The 25,006-nt window shown below is 42.0% G+C and overlaps 1 protein-coding gene across 2 annotated transcripts in view; it reads right to left on the bottom strand.

Moving 5' to 3' along the window:
- atp8b4 (ATPase phospholipid transporting 8B4) overlaps nt 1-25,006 on the bottom strand; it is a 258,094-nt gene that overhangs the window by 113,902 nt on the left and 119,186 nt on the right. For both annotated transcript variants that reach the window (XM_060853370.1, XM_060853371.1), the window contains exons 4-7: nt 16,127-16,185; nt 7,745-7,858; nt 6,245-6,343; nt 3,709-3,770 (exon numbers count right to left, since the gene is read on the bottom strand). In XM_060853370.1, coding sequence (XP_060709353.1) covers nt 3,709-3,770; nt 6,245-6,343; nt 7,745-7,858; nt 16,127-16,185 — 334 coding nt within the window. The remainder of the gene's footprint in view (nt 1-3,708; nt 3,771-6,244; nt 6,344-7,744; nt 7,859-16,126; nt 16,186-25,006) is intronic.

The raw sequence follows: 25,006 nt of genomic DNA, 5'->3' as shown, positions 1-25,006 counted from the left end.
CACTGCCTACAATCAACATCAAATATTTACTCTGGTGTTTCATCTATAGTCTTATTCAAATCTGTTGTGTTAACTCAAAGCTAGCCCTGTAAAGACATGTTGATTGCATTTTCCTAAAAGCTTTAATTAACCTGATTCGTAAACTTAAACCTCTGCGATCGGCTAATCATCATGTAATTTTGACAGCAACAGAAGTATTTGGAAAATAAATAATGAACACTTAAGGAACAAGTAGTAGAATTCAAAAGTGCTTTTTTTATTTATTCACAGGATGAGGGTGTCACTGGCTAGGCAGTATTTATTGTCTAGATTAGAGTGGTGCTGGAAAAGCACAGCAGGTCAGGCAGCATCCGAGGAGCAGGAAAATCGACATTTCGGGGAGGAGCCCTTCATCAGCTCTTTCAAGGATGCCTACCTTGAAGAAGTCATGATTTGGAGATGCCGGTGTTGGACTGGGGTGTACAAAGTTAAAAATCACACAATACCAGATTATAGTCCAATAGGTTTAATTGGAAGCACACTAGCTTTCAATCACCTGATGAAGGAGCGATGCTCCAATTCAACCTGTTGGACTATAACCTGGTGTTGTGTGATTTTTAACTTCGTACCTTGAAGAAGTTCTCCTCCTCTCTCTACAAAGATCTCTGAGTCTCTCTCTCACTGCAATTCCCAGGTCATCTCCTCTGCCTGAAATGTCGATTTTCCTGCTCTTCGGATGCTATCTCACCTGCTGTGCTTTTCCAGCACCACGCTAATCTTGACTCTGATCTCCAGCATCTCCAGACCTCACTCTCACCCAGGCAGTATTTATTGCTCATCCCCGATTGTCCAGAGAGCAGTTAAGAATCAACCATATTGTTGTGGATCTAGAGTCACATGCAGTTCAGACGAGGTAAGGACAGCAGTTTCCTTCCCAAAAGACAGTGAACAAGATGGGTTTTTCCAACAATCAGCAATGGATTCTTGGTCATCACAGACTCTCAATTCCAGATATTTACTGAATTCAAATTCAACCATCTGTCATGGCCCAGAACATTATCTGGGCCTTAGATTAAGACTCCAGCGATAATACCCAGAAGGTCATTGTCTCCAATATTCTGACCGAATATATATTTACAAACAATTCACAATCAACATCAGGAGCAAATTGTAAATACCAAGCAACAGATTAAAAATTACTGATAAAAGTATGACAATTAAATGAAAGTGTGGCTTGATGGAGTATACTATTTTACAATTTTTTTTCAATGAACTTGGAGAAAGCAAATTCCCTAACAAGTGTTGCATGGAACATCATAGAATCCCTACAGTATGGAAACAGGCCATTTGGCTCAACAAGTCCACACTGACCCTCCAAAGAGTAATACACCCAGACCTACTCCCCTACCCTATTACACTAATATTTACATCTTAAATTAATAATGGACTCGCATCCCAGAAATTTAGAATTGCTAATTAGAATTTAATAAATCATCTAATTAATGGGCCAGAACCAGAAAAGCATCCATGAAATTTGCCAGACCTTTGTAAGAAAATCATCTGGATCAGCAGTATGGAATCATTGTACAAACAGCTGGAGGCTATTTAATCATTGAATCTGCGCTGACTCTTTCAAAAGAGTGACCCAGTGAATCTCAATCGCCCACATCTTCCTCATAGCATTGTATTGTTTTTCTTTCAAGTTTTCATTCTTCATTTTGAAAGCTTTTATTGAATCTATTTCCACCACTCTGTCATGCAGCACACTCTAAAACCCAATCACTCAGGCCATAACGTTTCTTTCTTCCTTATATTGCTACTGGTTTGTAAATGTGCCCTCTGATTATTGACCCTTCTGTCAGTTCCTCTTTGTTTACTCTATACTTCAATCCCCTATAGTTTTCTTTGCTCTAATATCCTCCAGAAGGGGCTCACCTGTCTCAATGGCTCTAGTCCCATACTGCATTGTTTTTTTCAATATTTTTAGGACAATCAAGGATTTCATGTTGCCTACATCCCAAGATTATAAGCTAAACTACTACCAGTGAACCAAGTAAAGTGATCTCAAAACGTGACCGTTACACATTCGCAGCAACCACAGGTTAACTCCCCTCATTGTAGTCTTTTGAGTTTACAGTATTGTTAAAGCTGGCTTGGGAGAAAAGGATTGGCTGGGTTAAATTGGCACATTGAATCATAGAATGCCTCCAGTGCAGATTGAGGCTATTCGACCAATTGAGTCTGCACTGACTCTCGGAAGAACATCCCAGCCAGGCCTATCCCACCCAGTAAATCACCTAGTTCTTGTACTTTCTTGTAAGTGCTAAGCACATGCCATAGATTCTATGATTGGAATATTTTTTCCCCACTCATCTGCCTTCCTTCCTTTAAACAACACGCAAGAGTATTTACATTAAAATTACTTGAAATGCATTTTGGGGAACAAATATAACACTGCTGGGATATATCAGCAGAAAACTGGAAGGAAGGAGTCAAAGAGGAGCATGATTCTAAAAGCGAAGAAACTCAGGTGATTGATGATGTAAAAAAATTGATGTTTACCTCAATTCAAGCTTACAAAACCTCACCTCAAATGTTCACATTATCCACATGACCACTGAACAAATTCCATCCATTCCACTTGTATGGAAAATTTGGACCTTTTTTTTATATCAGCCTCCTAGATCTTGCTCATAGCTCCAGCTGAATATACATGGGTTATTAGATTAAATTAAATGGAAACACACCAGACCGATTTCCCTTTGAAAAATGCACCTAACACTATGGGCAATTTAGCATGATCAATTTACTCAACCAGCACATCTTTGGATTGTGGGAGGAAACCAGAGTACCCGGAGGAAACCAAGGTGTCAGTCTTTTAGTATAACTTCTTACTTGCATTTCATCATTCAATACAAACTCCAGCCTGCTCTCTCCCATTCCTAACCAACTCCCCTGACTAAAGGTGGTCTGCTCTTTTCAGTTTTGAAAAACCCGCCACCAAATCACCCAATAAACTAATTAGCTTACTTTTTAATTTTACCAATGTCCAGATGGAAGTAAAATGATCATGTATCTGCTAGTTATATACTGTCCAAATGTCTTCTTGGAGAGCTGACTTTTCCAAACTCATTCCCATTCAAATTGCTCCATTAATGTGAGACATAGGGTAGCATCATCTACATCAGGAATTAGCTCCATTCAATTCAACAGGGGCTGAAATTTGAGCACAGCTTGGGACATGATCCAATGCTGGCAAACAGCACTAAGATCTGGGCAAAGTGGCATCTGCAGGAGGTACAGTATTGGGTCACTTGGCACTGGATGACAGTTCTCTGCAATACTTGTAATTATTAGTTGCCATATGCCAACAAAATTCTTTAATAACAGGATATGAGTGCCTATATATAGCCTTATCAATATATCCTCACAAACATATAATTATGTTCTCACACAAATCTATTCAAAGATTAATCAGTGTGCTACTAATTGTTGTTCAAGAGCTTTTGTTACATTCATATCCTTCAAGTAAAATTATTAATTGGCACAATAGCCAAATAGAAAGGCAGAATGTTAAGCAAACAAGTTAACTTTATGTTTCAATTTTTAAAACCAGTGTATGCAGTAACTGCTTTGGAAATAATAAACGCGTCATAGAAATTTCAATGCAGAAAGAGACAATTCAGTCCATTGTCACCTTTCCAGGTTGAAAATTGATAAAGAACTTACTTGCCATCAATGAGCACCTGAGAGGATCGGTTGTTGACCTGATTATCACTCTTATAGCGAAACTGAAAAGTAAGAGAGAGTGATTGTACCTGTCTGCAGAGTGATTGTACCCGTCCGCAGAGTGATTGTACCCGTCCGCAGAGTGATTGTACCCGTCCGCAGAGTGATTGTACCTGCCCGCAGAGTGATTGTACCCATCCACTGACTGCTTTTGTGTGAAGAAGAGTTCTTCATAAGAAAATGGATCCATTTGTTCAAAACTGCCCTATCACTTTCTTTTAACCCCAGGCCTTTGCTGAGTTAATTGAAGTCAGCTATTTTCCTGCAAGCAGCTCACTCGCTTCCACGATTCCCACACCTGAGTGCAGTCAGTCCATTAGCTCAAATGAGCAAACTCATTGTATTTCATTCCCCAACCTGATGGTCAGTATTTGATCTCCCAACCTCCTCTCTTTCTTCGCCCTCAAGTTCCACAACAAATGATGGTTGGCTCCCATCATTTGCAGCCAATGGCAATGATGGGAATTTTCAAAGGATTCATATGGCGTTAACTGGAATTTGGCTGAAGTGCCTGTCTATTTAAGCTGCAGGCTCATACAATATAGTGATCAATGTCCAAAGATATACAGAGGCACCTTTATTATCCGAATATTAGATTATCCGAAGGAGATCTCAAGGTCCAGATTGAAACATTACATCAAACATGTGTTTCCAACAGGGATCGCATCTTTTGTTTACAGTGATTAAACAGGCACCGTCTCCAAATGACTGACCTCCCACCCTCCCTCTCTCTCTCACCCCCCACACTTTCCCTGGAGTTCTACACCAGGGTGTACCCTAAACCCCCCTTCCCCAGATAATTTCTCCAACATTGTCTTGTACAGGGTAAAGGTGGAACCTGTCAAAAAGTTGCAGTAAAACATTGTGTGTGTGCGCGCGCGCGCGCGCGCACGCGCACACACATGGAGACTTACTCCACAAAGACGGCAGCGGCAGCAGCAGTCTTCTTGCTGGTGTCCAGTCCGGCTGCCCTGGAGTGGGGCCGAGGTGGACGGGGGTGGGCGGGGGGGCGGTGTTGGACGAGGTTTGGGGGTGGGCGGGGGAGAGGTGTTGAACGGGGTAGGGGGCATTGTTGGACGGGTTCGGGGGGGCGGAGGGGTGGTGTTGGACAGATTTGGGGGCATGGGGGGGGAAGTTTTGGACAGGTTTGGGGGGGTGGGGGTGATGTTGGACAGGTTTGAGCAGCAGGGGGCAGTCTTGGATGGGGTTGGAGGCGGTACTGGGCAGGGACGGGAGGCTGGCAGTGTTGGACAGGGGTGGGGTCTTGCGCGCAGTGTACTGCCTCATCTCCTGAACAGGGAGCAGACTGAGAAAAACTCTGAGCCCCAGAGGAAAGGCATTGAATCGATTAACCGAATAATTGATTATCCGAATGAAATAGTGCCCGCTCATCTCTTCGGATAATCGAGGTTCCTCTGTATTGGGAGTCTGCTTTCCATGCATGATGGAACTGAACAGAGACTGTCAAAAGGGTCGCATTTTAGATCTTAACCTGACAACTTCTAACAAGATATCTATCTGGAATCCCACAGCTTTTTGGTCAAATTTAAACAAGGTTGGGGCTTCAAAATGATACCAGCCTCGATGTAAATCAATCTCACACTGTTTTCTCTGAACTTAAATGCAAATTGGCCCATACACTGGGCTTTTTAACATAACTTTTTTCTTCTGGCACATGAGCTCTTAAAAGGTTAGCCACCTCCATTTAACATCATAAATGAACAAATCCTTCAAAAATGGATTGGAAAACATAAGCCTGACCTTGCTAAACCAAAACCTGAGCTTATGGATTGATTCTTCCCCATTGACATTGTGCAAGGCAACAAGGCCATTTGTATACCAAGGGCAATTCAAGAATGGCGCATTGTAAACTCACAGAATGATGGGAAGTACACTTGAGGATCAAAGTTGACTTGAGTGAAGTGACAATAACAAAGGAGCCCAAACGTAAATGAGCATGCGGTATCTTATATCAAAAAACCATCTCACAAACCACCGACTGACGTGGAGCCAAGAATGAAGAAGTGAAACCAGCATCACTATTAGATTAGATTAGATTAGATTACTTACAGTGTGGAAACAGGCCCTTCGGCCCAACAAGTCCACCCCGACCCGCCGAAGCGCAACCCACCCATACCTCTACATTTACCCCTTACCTAACAGTACGGGCAATTTAGCATGGCCAATTCACCTGACCCGCACATCTTTGGACTGTGGGAGGAAACCGGAGCACCCGGAGGAAACCCACGCAGACACGGGGAGAACGTGCAAACTCCACACAGTCAGTCGCCTGAGTCGGGAATTGAACCCAGGTCTTAGGCGCTGTGAGGCAGCAGTGCTAACCACTGTGCCACCGTGCTGCCCAAATCCTGTATTCTTATACAGGATTTCACGAGCTGCCTCTAAACTCTGAAGGAGCGAATCTGAACTAGTGCAATGGGCACCTTACTTCACCCAACATGAATTAAGTACTTACAAAATCATCTGTAGCATCTTTGACTGCAGTGATGGTTAATACCAGCACTAAAGGCACTATTGTGGTAAACCAGGATAGTGAAGAAATATGAGGAATCAGCTGAAAAAAATCAAAACAGACCCAATTAGAATCAAGCTAAATAATTCACAAGTGTACACTCCTGGGATTTAGCTCAATTTACACCTGATGCTTCACTTAATACATAATAAATAAGTGATCTGGAGATTGTCATTGCATTGCTTAATTCCTAAGACAAATTTTAAATAAAACAACTGAATTATCAAGCAATCTGAACTAAGAGACTAAATTAACAGGAATGTTGCCCTTAAATAAGCTTCTGTGAAGCATAAACACGGAGCAGTAAGAAAAAAAGGCCATTTACCCTGTGCTGTGTGTCTACATAAAACAATCCATTTCAGCTTAAAAGACTTAAACTGGATAAGTCACATATTTAATAATTGTAAGTGACTTCAAGCCAACAAGTCGAGGCTAAATTATAGCACACAGAAGTGATTACAATGAAATAGAATCAAACTGATGAAATAAAAGTTGAACTAAACAAAAGCTTGTAAACTTTTAAACTTTGTGAAGGATTAAAACATATATTTATATCCGGACTTAACTGTGAATTCATGGTTGCAAAAACATATCATGTTAAATTTGTTCTTTTAACGTTAATAATTTTGATTTCAACATTGTGCTGAATTCAATGCCATGCTCAGATTTGGAAGGTCATTGCAGCTGATGACATTGAGTTGAATAAATAGAAGATGCACTAAACCCAATGCTGAGTTCTGGATGTTAATAGTATGTGGATGGCACACCCCTGAAGAGGAACCACCTAAGACTGTTACTAATAATTCACATCCCATCCTCCCCATCCCTTTCACTGTTATTTTCTGCCCCCTTGAGTACCTGGTTGGTGCACCCTAAGTCCACTGGTTGCTCCACAGAGACAGCTGTAAAAAATGGGGAAAACTAGTATTGTAGACAATAGAAATGGTACTTTCCCTATTCTTTAGTTTAATTGTTTCAAGATAATTTTATATTGACACACATATTCAATTGGTAAATCTCAAGACCAACAGTGGAAAGAGTACAGCGCCTATGACAAGTGCCCATTGATAGTAGATATGGTACAAATAAACTATAAGATCCTGTTCAGGATGGTAACTAATCATCTTGGATACTGGGCCACTCATTTCACAAAGGGTGTGGCCTTGCTAATTTCATAAATCAGAAGGAAAGTTGCGCTCTTTGCCGAGTTTAACTTAACACACAATAAGTTTTATGAACCATTCGAACACACAAAAAGATGCTAGAAATCACGGTTTTAACAGCAGCCGCGAGCTTGTTTCATTAGATGAAAATATTTCTCTTCTAATATTTGAAGCACGTGTGATTGAATACTCCACTGTCAAAGAAGAGTCAGTCACATGATACCAATTGTAAACATGTTCCACTCCTGTTCTTGTGTGCTGTATTTTAAAAATCGCTAACCTGTAAAAGCAGCAGGAACAGAAAATATGCGTTGGCAACTCGTTGGAACTGCTCAAACAAGTTGATAGGCAGAAATGTGATAACATTGTACTTTGAGGTTTTGATGCGGTTATTCTGAAATAACATAAAAGTACAATTATTCAAAGATATTTAAATGTAATCAACAACTGTTGAATTTTCTGATTAATATCAAGTTATAAACTGATGGCAATAATCATGTTTTCACTATATTTGTCTACAGACCATCTAGAACAATATAAATGGGTGACATACATTGGTTCAGCCAATGGCAATTTTAATAACTTTTCCCATAATGTTTTTATCATATATATTGCATCTGTAGATTTTAATGTTTCTGGAAACATTTATTTATTCTTTTATGTCAGCATTGATGACCAGGTCGGCAGATTTTGCCCATGAATTAAATGGTTTGCTGGGCATTTCCAAGGGCAGTTTACCACTCTAGCTCTGCAATCACAAATAAGCCAAGACTGGGCACAAATCTCAAACTGCCTCCCCTGACGGTCATTCTTGAATCATTTACATAAATAACAAAAAGCAGTTCAATTTGTTTAAATTTTCACACAGCCTGGATGAAACTAGTCAATATTGCAGTTTAGATCAGAGTGGTGCTGGAAAAGCACAGCAGGTCAGCAGCATCCAAGGAGCAGGGGAATCGACGTTTTGGGCAAAAGCCTTTCATCAGGAATAGAGGCAGGGAGCCTCCATGGTGGAGAGATAAATGGGACCGGGGGGGGGGGGGGGGGGGGGGGGGGCGGGGGTTGGGCTGGGGAGAAGGTAGAAAAGAGTGCAATGGGGGTGGGGATGGAGGTAATAGGCCAGAGGGGAGGGTGGAGTGGAAGGGAGATTGGCAGGTAGGACAGGTCATGAGTACAGTGCTGAGCTGGAAGGCTGGAGCTGGGGTAAGGTGGGGAGAGGGGAAATGAGGAAACTGGTGAATCCACATTGATGCCCTGGGGTTGAAGTGTTCCGAGGCGGAAGGTGAGGCATTCTTCCTCCAGGCGTCGGGTGGTGAGGGAGCGGCGGTGAAGGAGGCCCAGGACCTGCATGCTCTTGGCAGAGTGGGAGGGGGAGTTGAAATGTTGGGCCACGGTGGGGTGGGGCTGATTGGTGCAGGTGTCTCGGAGGTGTTCCCTGAAGTGCTCTGTGAGGAGGCGTCCAGTCTCCCCAATGTAGAGGATACCACATCAGGACCAACGGATACAATAAATGACATTGGTGGATGTGCAGGTGAAACTTTGATGGATGAGGAATGCTCCTTTGGGGCCTTGGATGGAGGTGAGGGAGGATGGAGGTTGGGCACAGGTTTTGCAATTCCTGCGGTGGCAGGGGAAGGTGTCAGGACGGGAGGATGGGTTGTAGGAGGGCGTGGACCTGACCAGGTAGTCATGGAGGGAACGGTCTTTGCGGAAGGCAGAAAGGGGTGGGGAGGGAAATATATCCCTGGTGGTGGGTTCCGTTTGGAGGTGGCGAAAATGTCGTTGGATGATGCGGTTAATGTGAAGGTTGGTAGGGTAGAAAGTGAGGACCAGGGGGGTTCTGTCCTTGTTACGGTTGGAGGGGTGGGGTTTGAGGGCGGATGTGCGGGATGTGGATGAGTTGCATTGGAGGGCATCTTCAACCACGTGGGAAGGGAAATTGCGGTCTCTAAAGAAGGAGGCCATCTGGTGTGTTCTGTGGTGGAACAGGTCCTCCTGGGAGCAGATACAGCAGAGGTGGAGGAATTGGGACTGCGGGATGGCATTTTTGTAGGAGGTAGGGTGGGAAGAGGTGTCATCCAGGTAGCTGTGGGAGTCGGTGGATTTGTAAAAAAATGTCAGTGTCAAGTTGATCGTCTTTAATGGAGATGGAGAGGTCCAGGAAGGGGAGGGAGGTGTCAGAGATGGTCCAGGTGAATTTAAGGTCAGGGTGCAATGTGTTGGTGAAGTTGATGGATTGCTCAACCTCCTCGCGGGAGCATGAGGTGGCGCCAATGCACTCCTCAGGGTCGTGGAGGAAGAGGTGGGGAGTGGTGCCCATGTAATTATGGAAGATCAACTGTTCTACGTAGCCAACAAAGAGACAGGCATAGCTGGGGCCCATACGGGTGCCCATAGCTAACTCTTTGGTCTGGAGGAAGTGGGAGGATTCGAAGGAGAAATTGTTAAGGGTATTGGACTCCAACTGGGACAGAAAGTGGCTATTCTAGGTGAATCATTAACAACCGCACCAGGAAGGTTTCAGCAGAAAACAAGATACAGGTTCCAGTATGTTACACTCTAACTGACTTTCTGATGTCACCCGGTCATGTTGTAGGATGATCTGTCAGTATTGTCTGCTCACACCTGATCAACTACATAATGCAGAAAGCAGTAGTTTTCAGTTGCTGTCATGTACACTTTAATATTTTTCTTTAAATAATCAAGTTTGCTCTTGCTATAGTTAGCTTATCCATAATCTACCTCACTTATGGTAAAGTGTGTTCTGTCATTAATACCATATATAACAAGAAAACAGAGTGTCGAGGTTTCTGAGTTCAGTTCAGAGTCAGACTACAAATTGGGAAAAGGAGTCACACTCCAGTCTATGGGGTAGGGCTTAAATCACTGACCAAAAAAGATATTTAACTTGCTTTGGTAAATATGACCAATTTGATAACTAGTTTTGATTTCATCCAAACTAGAAATGGGGAGTTAACAATTAATTTCATCCATGCTTTCAGAAAAATGCTGGGAGCTGAAATCAAAATAATAACAAAATTTAACTATTGCCTGTTCAATGAATACAACAAGAAGTTAATGAATAGGTGTTGATTGGGAAGGTAGGTATACAAAAGTAAGCATTTATTGCAATGGACAATAGAATATTAAGATGTGGTTATAAGGCGTTTGCCTTCTCCTCTCACACCCCAGATATACATTGTCCTTTATACAGAAGTGAGGTTCAAACAGTTTTGGTTTTATCAATATAAAGTCAGTTCTTCTACAATGTGGAAGTTGCATTCTTGTGCAATCCCGCATTTTAGAAACAGCGCTTAAATATTTGGCGCCGTAATCGCGTTTAAGCCAACATGTTTTAAAAGTCTGCGCAGTAGAAAGTGTCCTCAATTCATCAATCGCATTGCAGCAAATGCACATTGATGAAACATATGTTATAGCAGATCTAGGAATTAGGAAATTTTAACTAGCTAAAACAATTTCAAGAAATACTAAAACGTCAAACCATAAATTCACATATTTATATGGGGAAATTCATTGGCCCAATAGATGCCCAAAGATAACACTGGACAATGCAATTAAAAATAATGCTTCAAAAGGTCATGTACAATGCCTGTAACCTAATGTCCACCAGATGGAGTCAGTGCATTTTTTTTTTAAAAAGTTGAAATTGTGACTTAAATTATGGATTTGTGCCTGATATTTTAAAAAAAAACAACATTCAGTTGGAAGTAGACAATGTCTGGAAAATGCATCATGAGTCCAGCTAATTGAAGTCTGTGGAGTCAGACTAATGGTTCTAGGCCTTCCTGCACTCGTACAATTGGGTGGTTAATTCTCAACATGCTTTTATCAGACAAATTATCCTTCTTGAATTGAAGTTCAGAATTCATAAATAACAACAGGATTGGCCACCAGAGAATTTACTGTTGATGAGAATTTCCCACATTACAACCAAAAAGCACTGAAGCGTAGAGGATAAAAATTATTAAATTTTAATTTATTCAAAACAATAACTAACAAAAATTGAACAACTTAAAAAAAGGAGTTTCACCACTGCTTTCATTGAAAGGAAATCTTCTCGGAGATAAATTTTGGAATTGTTTTCACGACGGAGATCAGACTGCTTATTTACGGAGGAGATGCTATTTCCAAGTTTGACCCCACTCATTTGCCAATTGACGCACAAATGCTTAAATGTGAAGTACTTTTCAGGCTGAAAAGTAAACGTCTTGTCATCAAATCTACAAACATCATAAAGTATGACCTTTCAAATTCTGGAAATCAATGAGAATAAATTTCTAAAAAGATATTTAATTTCCTTTTATGTACTTTGATTTCCTCAAAACATCAAGTATGTCAAGTATCGTTTACAAATCAATGCAAATTGTCCCTGAAATCTGGTTATTAATCATTTTCCATATATGGAGCCCACAGGATCACTCACATCTGAGGGAAAGACAAATGGAGACCCGGCCATTGAACTCAGAAACAATTCTCATTTACAAAATGATTTATAAATTATGGCCAGCGTCTCCATTATCTCACTGACTCCCCACAACTCTTCCGTGTTCTGCCTGCAAGCAGCCAGATTTGGCAACTTCCTGCTTTTACTCCTAATTACTGTGTCTTTTATCCCAGAGGTGGGTCTTGGAATTCTCTTAGAGTAGAAACTAACATCCAACTTTCAACCTTAAAATTTCAAAATACATGACTCATTTCTGCCACTATCTCAGTATTGGGCTCATTCAAAAGTAAACATGCCTCTTTGCGCTTCCATCCTTTGATGCTGGTGTTAGCTCTTGGTGTTTTCCCTTACCTAAGGTTATATTTTCTGTCATATTTTCTTCAGAATTAATTAATCTCTCCTTTTGCTTCATTTCTTTGGTACTTCTTTAAGTGTACTCCATTTTCTTCTGTATTCGACCCTACATTTGGTATATGCCAATTTTAAAGAAAATCCAACACTCCATGTAGGCCTAGCCTGTGACACACTTTAGTACAAGAAGGAATTAAGCAAAATATAATCAGAGCATCTATTTGTTTTTTTTGTTAAAACATGTTTTCATGAATGGAGAGTTTGGGATTATTCACAATCCTTCCCAAATTTCAGAGCACAATGTTGTCATGGTGAATGACAACATGGAGAATGTGGGACAGCACCAGAAGCCACTCAGCTGGATGGATTTTTGCCTCCAGCTTTATGACGAGAGTTAGACGCACATCCATAGTTTCTGATAAGGACTGATGTACCGTGAGTAGGAGCAGATTCTGCAACAGAGTAGACCAGAACTATCATTGTAGTGTAGTGTAGAATACCGTATTTCCAAATCCATTATCCAGTTTTGGGTCTGAAACACAACTGAAAATAGCTACCTTCTAGTTAGACACCCGTGTGTTGAATCACTTTAAATCTTCAACCATTTTCATCTTGAATTTGTTAGGTTATGGACAATGTTTCCCAAGGATTCTCTGTGCATCAGTTACATGCCCTGGTTTTGTATGTACAATCTGATCAGGCTCTGCATTCTTCAATAGATTGACAACATATCGATTGGGAAAACAGCTCTGGATGCATTCTAAAGGGCCTTCACCACTATCTCAGTCCCCTGTAAAGGGTCAAAGATAATAGCACATGCATACACTTCAAACCTCTCTCATTATCGAGGAATAGCTATGATATGCTGCAAATAACATACAGATCCATCATTAATTATTAACATATAGATACACTGTCCAAGCACCAACCTCAATAACTATTTTCCAGATGGAACTGCAATGAGAATAATGCTTCTTATTCAATTTTCTTTCTCTGTCTTCTCACGATTTTATAACCAGGCATACATGATTCACATTGGCAGCTCTGTTAAAAACTATTTTCTGACAGAACTGCATCATGTCCTTCAATTCTAATTATTCTGTCTAGTTTCCTGCTTTTATTTAAAATATTTTGCACATTGGTGTATAACCACTGTAATCCTGATTCAGAACTATCTTCCCTTCTCCTTTTTCTCCTATTCTTTTCTTCAGTGTCATTCATCTAACTATTTTATCTGCTCTTTCCCATTTTGTACAATTATTCCTAATCCTTTCTTCATCTTCCTTGCTTTACGATTTTATATTCGCCCATTTTAACCTCTCCAAGGGCTTTGTTATTATTCCATTCTTGAGTCCAAACAAAAGCAATATACCGTGGAGGCTGGAAATCTGAAACAAAGACAGAAAATGCAGGAGAAGCTCAGAGGTAATGATTTGAATCTGATTTGTTTCTTGCTTATTCGGAAAACATTGTATAGGATTTGAAACATTAAATTTAACATTGAGTTCAATATAATTTTTTGTAAACAAACACGCTTCAAATCAGACTCAAAACATTATCTCTGTGTCTTTTCTCCACAGGTTCACTGCTGCGTTTCTCCAGTATTTTCTATTTTTATTTCATTGTTGAGCTCAGTTTGCTCTAGAACTCATCACACTGGAGAATTCTGAAGTTCTCCCTTCAAAATGATCTGTAAGCTTTATGAGGATGGGCTGAATCTTACTACCCCATGCTGGTTTAGCATGTAGTACCAGAAGTCATCCTCAGATTACTACCTTGGAGGTCCTGTTTTCTAAGCATCTGAGTGCTTCAAACTCCCTTGGGAAGAACTCTATGGTATTCCAGATGTCACTGACTCTAATACAAGCCATATGTTCAGATTGCTCATCCTCTCTCCATGAAACGTATCCCATCACAAGCAACGTTAAAAAAACTGGCTAAGGCTGGCAGTTGTGGCTGCAATAAAAGTTATCATTCCCAATAATATGTTATTCTAACTTTCCACAATATTTTTCATCATAGAGTATTACCCATTTACTATGAATACATCACTAAGAGCATAAAATCCCTGTAGTGTGGAAACAGGCCCAACCCAACCAGTCCACACTGACCCTCCGAAGAGTAACCCTCCCTGACCCATTACCATATCCTATTACTCTACACTTACCCCTGTCTAATGCACCTAACCTACACACCCCTGAACACTGTGGACAATTTAGTATGGCCAATTCACCTAACCTGCACATCTTTGTGACTGTGGAAGGGAACCTTAGTACCTGGAGGAAACCCATGCAGACACATGGACAATGTGCAAACTCCACACAGACAGTTGCCTGAGGTTGGAATCAAACCAGGATCCCTGGCGCTATGAGAAGGCAGTGCTAACCAGTGAGCCACCGTGCCACCCCAAATTAAAGCAGTAGTTTCCAAACTCAGGTGAGAATGCAAACAAATTCTACCTCAAATCCTTTCAGTTGGAAGCTTTTACCGCTCTATTCTTGGATGGGTTTCAACTGGAGACCAGGGGTTATTATCTCTCCACCCTTCAGGCTCTCTGCCTTTATTCCTGATGAAGGGCTTTTGCCCGAAACGTCAATTTTACTGCTCCTCGGATGCTGCCTGAACTGCTGTGCTTTTCCAGCACCACTCTAATCTAGACTCTGGTTTTCAGCATCTGCAGTCATTGTTTTTACCAGGGGTTATTTAACTTGTTATTTTAATAGTTGAAAGGACAATGAAATAGCTTATGGTGCCATTTTACCTATCTATAGATAGTGTAAGGAAATGATTCATTCTTCATAATAACCCTTAGCCTTTGTCAGTTATGTATTGTAGGTTTGCAGACTGGAAATATCAGTTCTAGTGAAATTAACAGCAAATTCAGGGCAGTCCCATCACCTGCCCTTTCTGATTCAGCATCAAGAGTTTTCTGCAGATCGCTCAGGAGTGAGGTACTATGGAGACAGTTTGATGGTCAAATAGAGAAGCTGTAGCTTTAGATCATGCCTCCTCCAAAGACAGCTCTGTAACATTCACAGAGAGAGCTGCTGTTCTCTTTAGCAACTCTGAACTGCATCACCTAATTAACAGGACAATTAAGGTGAAGGCCTGAGAAATGTTCTTCTTGCAAGTTATTGCAACTAATGGCATGAAGTAATGGAGGAACAGGTGGAATCTTATAGAGTCAGAGTGAAAGAAACATGATGAAAAGAAAGGTTCATTAAAAAAAACCTTGGGAATGGACTTTTGAACCAGCCAATTGGTCCTCTTGACCTCAATACTTGTATTGTCACAATCGTTTGGCTGCAAGTCTCTCAAGGATATATGTAATTATTGGTAGTAATCATAAGCATTGTATATTCAGTTACTGGTAATAATTAGGATTATTGTGACCTTAATTTCAATGAACGCCCATAAATGCCTTTGAAACATATTAGCACGTGAAATAATATATAACTCTATAAAGAAGAACATTGGCTTCCTAAGCAAATTACTCTGCATAAAAGCAGTGCAATACAAGAGATACTTTTGTAGTCAGGCAGGAGTCCGCAATAACCATATCTGTCACTTTAGAGGAAAGGTTTAATTATGTCTTTACTCCTAGAATAGCTACTTTGCATGTGTGAAAGGAACGGTTACAAAGATACCACATCACATGCCCCTAGAACATGTGACTGCAAGGATACAGCATACACTCCCCTTATTATACCTTCTAACATAGTTACATTCATAAAGTTTCTTAAAGTTCAATCCGATGAGTTTTGACTACAGTTTTCTGTTGTTATTGGATTATGGTTTGCAGATTATAGACTTTGGAATGTTTACAAAGACAAAATGTTCACTTACAGCATATTGAAACTTTTCGTTATATTCACGGTTGTTAGCTATCACCCTCCGCTCCTCCTCTGTAAGACAAAAAAAAGTGATTCAAAAACAATTAACCACCGTTACTCACCTCATCAGATTGTGAGGAACCAGATAATACAATTGGATAGAATCTGTAACACCTCAATTACAGACTGAATAAGAAAGCTCCTTCATTCCAAAAGTAACAAATCTGAAAAACAATTTTACTTTTATCTTTTAGGATGGGAGCATTCATCATCTTGTCTGCAAATCACTCAGTCAATATTCGTGTTAACTCTATGCCCAAACAAACAACACACCAGGTACTCAGTTTTCAAACACTGAAACATGTGTCAATCCATGTAAAGGATCAGAAAGGCAACTTGAGAAGAAACTTCAAAGAAGGTACTTCCCCAGAACTGTCTTCTGCACTGACTCTTACTCAGGAATCTTTGGATTTGAAACCTGGACTGTGATTCGCTGTCCACAGATGGGGTTTGACTTGCTCCAAGATTTTCTGTATAAATTTCAGATTTCCAACTTCTGAAGAGTTTTAATTGACAGCACAAATACTATTTGCTCTGAAGGGACAGACCATTTCCATTTTGTGGTACAAAGTTGGTGGGTTTCATCCAGATCTGGTTCTGCCTATTTATCATCAGGAGGAATACTGCACGAGCCCTGGATTTTGAAGTCAGTAACTCCACAAATTGGATTCTGCACAAGTAGAAATTTGTTTCTCCTAAGAATTCATTCCTATTTTTAACATGTTCCTCCAGCTTTTCCCAGCTTAGGGACTTGGCAATGGCTATATCCCTCATATCTGTGACAGCCTCTGGTGAGCTGGCAGCATTCCAGAGACGTGTCAGCACATTCCCACCTGATCTAAAGGAAACCTTTTACTTTCATAGACTTAATTTAGCCATGCCCAAGTTGCAAGGCACATGTCTCCCATATAGTGTTCAGCTATAAAGGTATTCAGGTTAATGCTAATGTGCAGCATTAGTCAGCCATTCATTGGCGCAAGCTTTAGGAGGAGGTGTAAAACTAAAATAAAATGCAGTTGTGAGCAAGTTGTCAAAACAAAACTTAATTCTGAAAAAAGTGTCAGCAAGAGCCATTTTGTTCATAGGTAAATGTAGGCTTGACATACGAAGAATTTGTTTCCTGTTTGCACAAAGAAATCACAAAAGAGAATTTTATAATGAACATATGGTCAGTTAAAGCTAGGACATGAATTGAAAACAGGATACATAGCAGTCACACAACATAACGTAATGGTAGATATTGCCGACCTTCTTGTTCATTTTAATGTAATAGAGCTATTGTTACTAAATAAATAAATACTGCTGTACAGGGCATTGGGGGAGACCACATCTGGAATACTCTGTCTAGCTTTCGTTTCTTTATTTAAGGAATGATATAATTGCCTTTTAATTATAATTGCATTTGAAGCAGTGCAAGAAGGTTCACTTGACTGATTCCTCAAATGAAGGTTTGTCATACGAGGACAAATTGGAACTGTATCCTTCCCCTTGTGGGAGTGACAAGCACTAGGGGACACAGTTTTAAAATAAGGCATGTCCCATTTAAGGAGGAAACAAGGAGACTGTTTCTCTTCAGAGGGTCTTTAGTCTGTGGAATTCTCTTCCCCAGAGAGCACTGGAGTAAAGGTCATTGAATATTTTTAAGTCGGAGTTAGATGGGTTTTTGACTGACATCAGAATCTAAAGATGCTGGGGGTATAAAGGAAGGTTGGGATGACAATGATATCAGCCACATTCTCTTTAAATAGTGGAACAGGTTCAAGGGTTGAGTGGCCTAATTTGTACTTTGTATGTATTTTCTATGCCAAAATATCTTAAAGAAGAGATATTAATGCCCATGTTAAAGTACATGCTGGAAATTTAGAATAACACCACAATTGAATCCCCTGACAATATGCTTAAACATACTGCCAGATGGTTAACTTGGATTTTGTTTTTGACTAATTTGACTTATTTACAAAACAAAAACAGTTTCCTGTTAAAGATTGGTTCAGTGGGAATCAAGCCACAAGAAAGAAGGGCCACATTCTTGTTCTTTTGAGGGTGAATGTGGAGGCGAGCTGAAATAATTGCATTTTGCAGGGGGAAGGTAGCCCACTTTCCTCATTGCACATGCATGTGGGAGAGAAATGGCAAATTTTATAGCCAGGAGGTCCTGCCCCAGCTTCCAGAATGTTCTGGGTGCTATATTTCGAAAGGCTTCACTGACCATTCAGCCCAACTAGGTGAACGTACACGACTGGGCTTTTCACCAAAAACTCACACGGGACAAGGAGACAGCAATAAAGAATGGGTTCGTACTAAACACCTGACAGGTACCACAGGCCCATGCCTCAGGCAACTGTCTGTATGGAGTTTGCACATTCTCCCCGTGTCTGCGTGGGTTTCCTCCGGGTGCTCTGGTTTTGTCCCACAGTCCAAAGATGTGCAGGTCAGGTGAATTGGCCATGCTAAATTGCCCGTAGTGTTAGGTGAAGGGGTAAATGTAGAGGAATGGGTCTGGGTGGGTTGCTGTTTGGAGGGTTGGTGTGGACTTGTTGGACCGAGGGGCCTGTTTCCACGCTGTAAGTAATCTAATCTAAGTAATCTAATCTAATTATAATACTGACCTGTTTTACATCAACTGTAGCGCTTTAAAGGCACTAACCTTTCATTCAGAAATCTTTAACTCCTGACTTCCCTTGCACCAATATTTTCTTACAAGTAAAGCATGCAAACAATAACAACACTGGAAATTGCCATCTCTCTCACTATCAATCCATGCAGACAGAGTGCTCCTGTAGCCATTTGATTGTCTCTTAAGGATTCTCTCCTTCTGCAGGGAAGCAACCAATATGATAAGTGGAAGACATGAGGCTGCTCACCGTTTCACGCAGCGGGCCGCTGAGCTAGCAGGAGAGCAAGGGGGCCTTTCCTGCAGTAACAGGAGATTGGATACCTACAGGCACTGAGTCAGTCAGAGGGACTCCAATCTTCTACCCCCATCTGTACAGGAAGCAGCATTGCTGTCACTAAAATGTGGGAACTCAAGACACAAACAATTCTTTGTCTTTTTTTTTACAGCTTCGGAATCCCATTCCTGAGCGAAGGTGGGGGGGAAATAAAAAAAGACCCATCCCTATCAGCCCCACAAACCACATCACTGAGGAGGAACAATCATGAGTCTCAGACTCTGCACTCCCACCCTCCTCCTGCACAGAGTCATTTGCCTCCATCAAGTGTAGGTCTAATATGAATACAGCATCGACTTGAGCTCACAGTTAGAGGAAGAAGTAACTCCACTGGTCTCAGACACCCTGAGGATTACTGGGGAACAGGTCCCTGCAGAACCCACCAACAACGATCAACGTCCAGATGTGGCCATTCACGAGCTAACCAAGATGGATAGACAAGAAGGGTGATGTTTGGCAAAGATTATCTACAGACTTGAAGTGAAGGGCAGAGGAGCTTGCCCAGGTTCTATCCGTTACAGGCTGTTCTCAACACGTGAGTGCATAGCTGCCTCCATGAACCGGATGTTAGCTGCTGTGGGCACCAGGTCCAAAGGATTTGGTATCTGCTGGCTACGTAAATGACTCTTCACCCCATTGCCCCAGTCATGCTTCCATTCATTCATTCATTCATTCATTCCCTACCGAGGCTGGAGGCATTTGAGTGACCATGACATGATTGTGCATCAACCGAGAGGAACAGCATCAGACAAGCTAATTGGGACTAACATCTCAGACACCCCAGACATACCCTGCTACCCCATCTCTCCTCTTGCCAAATCAGGCAAGAGGGAGGAGGTCAACTGCAACATTGTGACCTGACCCAACCACCCACACTCCCCAGAGTGCCGATTTCCCCTCTCCATTCCCCAGGATCCTTCCAATGCCCACGCCAACCACACCCTTTACATTCCGCAGTCTACCAAACCCTCCCACCTTTAAGTGGGCCTCAGACTCCTCCTTCCTTGGTTAGCTCTGCTTGCCCACTCTCGTTTAGTTTGTTGGCGTCGGCCAATGTGGCTATTTGACCCGGTCAGATTTTACACTGAAAATGTTGGCGTGAACTAACACCTTGGTAATGAAGGAAGCACGTTACTGAAGGAGTTTGTATTCACTGGAGGTTTGGAGGAAGGCGTCAACCCTGCCAGGTATCACATCTGTAGTCGGGTTGTGAGCGTGTAGGTCCTGTTTTTTCTCCAAAAGACTGTGACCTTGAATGTAAATGCAGTGAACGTGTCTGAAAGATTCTGCGGACAATGCCATTGCCTCGAATTTGCCTCTTGCCCTTGGAAAAGCTCCAGGCAAGTGAAGAAAATTACTCCCCAAATTTCCACAGAACAATAACAATTATGTTCAGCTCGGAGTTATCTTGGCAGTTAAACAGCTGTACATTTGAAAAACATGTTGCTCTTGTTTTGCCCTGTTGGTTCAGTGGTTATCTCTCAGACTATTTCCAGCTGTAAACTGAAAAGGGCCACGTTTCCTTTCCAAGACCAAAAAAAAGAGTTGAAAAGAGTTATGGGCCATTTCCCACTAACATGTGGGCAGGAAAACAAATCTAGATCAAAAGATATTCAGTCGCAAATCAACACGGTCAAAAGCCTTCACTGTAATGGAAAATGCCTGGATTACCAGCATCTAAAAGTATCCAAGTCATCGTTCCTCCCCTGAAGGTAACACCATAATGACTCAGAACAATACGGAAAATCAATGGCAGGACCAGGACCCCAGTGCCGATAGCTGCTGGGATGGGGGTGGGGGAGGGCAGCATTGTGGCTCAGTGGTTAGCACTGCAGCCTCACAAAGCCAGGGACCCGGGTTCAATTCCACCCTCAGGCGACTGTCTGTGTGGAGTTTGCACATCTTCCCCGTGTCCACTGGGTTTCCACTGGGTGCTCTGGTTTCCTCCCACAGTCCAAAGATGTGCAGGTTAGGTGGATTGGCCACATTAAGTTGCCCAGAGTGTCCAAGGGTATGCAGGCGAAGTGGATTAGATGGGGTGGGTCTGCACAGGATGCTTTTCAGTGGGATGGTGCAGACTCGATGGGCTGAATGTCTGTTTCTGCACGGTAGGGATTCTATGATTCTAGGGCATTTCAGCCAGACCTACTGAGTTTCTCCAGCAATATCTATCATTGATTGGCGCTTTCTCCATGACAATGCGTCGACTGGTTAGAGTTCACTTGCCAATCATTCAGCATTCTCCACTCATGCAGGATAATTATTGGTTTTCCCCTTGAACTGGTATTCTTGCAAATTGTCCTGATGAGTGCAAGATGAAAAATTTTGACAAAACGTTTTGTCTTTATAGAGTTACAGATTTTGCAAGCCAGAACAGATAGCTTCTTAAAGTTCAACATAACACACGAGACTCAGAATGTACATTTTCCCATTGTGAATGATAAAAAAACTGAAGCGTTTGTGCGCAGACGTGACGTAAATAAATTTGGTTCTGATCACCCCATTCAACACAAGAACACTTACAATCTGTTTTATTCTTTCATGGTGTGTAGGCCTCACTCTCAAGGTCACCATTTGTTGCCCATCCCTAATCTCACTTGCACTGATTGTCGTGTTTGTTCAATGATTTCAGAGTCAAGCACATTTGCAATGTGTCTAGAGTCACACACTGGGCCAGACCTTCAAGGATGGCAGATTTCCTTCGCTAAAGGACATTAGTGTAACAAATCGATTTTTACAAAAATCAATGAACCTTTTATGGCACTATTGTCGAGACAAGCTTTCAATTCGATATTTTATTTGCTGAATTCAAACTTTGCCAACTGCTGGGGTAGGATTTGAAAACAAATCCTCAGAGCATCAGCCCAAGACGCTGATTTCTTAGTCCGGTGATATTATCACGACACCCACCTTCTTCTTGGACAATATCATACAACTCAAATCCGCAATATTGTTGTAACCCCATGACACATCTCTGTGTGCTAACAGACTACACTCCCTCCTCTGAGGAATGATGAACCAATCTTTCTTGAAAAGGCCATTGTCCATGAACAAGGCCATGTGATGTAGCAGAGGATGTGTCTATGTATCTACGTATTCCTTTGACCTCCAGGGATGGAAACTGGTCCACATCCAAGAGTTGATTTTAAATATGGGGATAAAGGGTGTATTGAGCAGGCTTCATTAGTTAATACGTGTTACATTAATCACTTTAATTGGAAAATATCCTTTTAACTGAAACGGGTCAAAGAATTAATTGGGAAACTTGAATTATTTATTGCAGGCCTTACAGACGAACAATTTAAGGAAAGCATAAAGAACAGTCCCATGTCCTGGCCAATAGTAATCTCTCAACTAACTGCAAAAGCAGATTACGCCTGCTTTGATATTTCATAGTTAAAAATCACACAACACCAGGTTACAGTCCAACAGGTTTATTTGGAAGCACTAGCTTTCGGAGCGCTGCTCCTTCATCAGGTGGTTTTGGAGAATAAGTTTGTAAGACACAGAATTTATAGCAAAGGTTTACAGTGTGATGCAACTGAAATTATCAATTGAAAAGAACCTGGATTGTTTGTTAAGTCTCTCATCTCTTAGAATGACAATATTGGTTTCACTGATTACTAAACTTAGTGATCTCGGACCAAGCCCCACTCTCTGCAACTGGAGTCTCTGTTTCCTGACCCACAGGCCACAATCCGTGAAGACTGGGGACAATATTTCATCCTCACTAACACTCAACACTGGAGCCCCCCAGACTGATGCCATTTACAAGTTTACTGATGACACCACCATAGTCGGTCGAATCTCAGATGGCGACGAAACAGACTACAGACGGGAGGTGCAAGACCTGGAAAAATAGTACACTGAGAACAACCTAGCTCTCAACACCGGCAAAACCAAGGAACTCATTACTGACTTTCGGCAGGATGTTACTCACGCCCCCCCAAAACATTAACAGCACAGAGGCGGAACGAGTGTAGAGTGTCAAGCTCCTGGGAGTGGTCACCCACCACAAGCTTTCTTGGACTCTTCATGTGGATGCACTGGTTACAAAGGCCCAACAATGTCTCTTCTTCCTCAGGCAGCTAAGGAAATCTGGTATGACGGTGAATACCCTCACCAACTTTTTTCGGTGCGCCTTCGAGAGTATTCTATCTGGATGTACCTGGTATGGCAACTGTACCATTCAGGATTGGAGACGATTACAGACAGTGGTGAACTCGGCCCAGACAATCACAACGACCAACCTCCCATCTATGGAATCCATCTACCAGGCCCGCTGTCAAGGAAAGGCCGCCAGTATTCTCAAAGATCCATCCCACCCTGGCAATGTTTTTCTACAACCTCTACCATCAGGGAGAAGGTACAGGAGCCTGAACACATGCACCAGCCGGTTTCGAAACAGTTTCTACCCTACTGTTGTTAGAATACTGAATGGACTCACAAACTCTTAACATTCATCTGCATCTGTTTTTTTGTTTTTGCCGCTGTTTACCTATTATTTACTTATCTGTGCTACTTAACTCTGTGATCTGCCTGTATTGCTCACAAGACAAAGCTTTCAACTGTGCCTCGGTACACGTGACAATAAATTCAATTCAATTCAATTCAAATCTTCCATATGTAAATTCCAGAACCCTTTTTAAAATTATATTCTCAAGTGAACTTTAATAAGAGGTAAAAACAATGACTGCAGATGCTGGAAACCAGATTCTGGATTAGTGGTGCTGGAAGAGCACAGCAGTTCAGGCAGCGTCCAAAGTGCAGCGAAATCGACGTTTCGGGCAAAAGCCCTTTAATAAGAGATGCCATGTTGTCTCAGATAATGCATTGAAGATGTGAGGTGCCCTGCGAGAGGCTGTCTGTGCCCCAATGTTCAGACTGATTCTATTTCTAAAAAAGGGATTTATAGAATCTTACAAAGATTCATGCAGTTTTTCAGCAAAATAAAATGTAATTCTGCAAGTACAAATTCACCCAACAAATGTATATGTGTGTATGTGCATGTGTGAGAGAGTGGGTGTGTGTGCGTGTGGGTGTGGTGGTATATGGGTGTCTGTGAGAGTGTGTGAGAGTGAGTGCAAAGGGGGATAAGTCTGAGAGGGGGTGCATGTGTGGGTGTGTTCATCTTGGAGGATGGCACTTCAGGATAGGCAACAATGCAAAGTGGCCGAACAGAGGCTGACAGTCAAGTTTGGTACTCGTGGCCTTAACCAGGGTCTTGGGTTTATGTCACCCTATAGGTGATCCCACTGTCCTACACACACACACACACACACACACACACACACACACACACACAGACAAGCTTGTGGGGTGAATTTGAAATGCAGAATTATATTTTACTTCGCTCAAATACTGCATGAATCCATGTAAGATTCTGTAAATTACTTTTTTAGAAATAGAATCAGTCTGGGCCTCACCTCCACCCTGCGCCGGCCTCACCTCACCTCCACACTGCACCGGCCTCACCTCACCGCGACACTGCGCCAGCCTCACCTCACCGTCACATTGCGTCAGCCTCACCTCATCTCCACACTCCTGATGAAGGGCTTTTGCCTGAAATGTCGATTTTAATGCTCCTTGGATGCTGCCTGAACTGCTGTGCTTTTCCAGCACCATTATAATCTAGACTCTGGTTTCCAGCATCTCCAATCATTGTTTTTACCTCCACACTGCACCAGCCTCATCTCATCTCCTGACCATATTGCACCAGGCCTTGCCTCCACACTGTGACGGCCTCGCCTCACCTTGCCTCCTCCACACTTCGCTGGCCTCACCTCACCTCACCTCCACACTGCGCCGGCCTCACCTCCACACTGCGCCGGCCTCACCTCACCTCCACACTGCACCGGCCTCACCTCGCCCCATTCTGCGCG

This window comes from Hemiscyllium ocellatum, chromosome 39 (assembly GCF_020745735.1).
Source record: "Hemiscyllium ocellatum isolate sHemOce1 chromosome 39, sHemOce1.pat.X.cur, whole genome shotgun sequence".
Classification (NCBI taxonomy): Eukaryota; Metazoa; Chordata; class Chondrichthyes; order Orectolobiformes; family Hemiscylliidae; genus Hemiscyllium; species Hemiscyllium ocellatum.
This window is presented reverse-complemented; position numbering and strand designations above follow the sequence as displayed.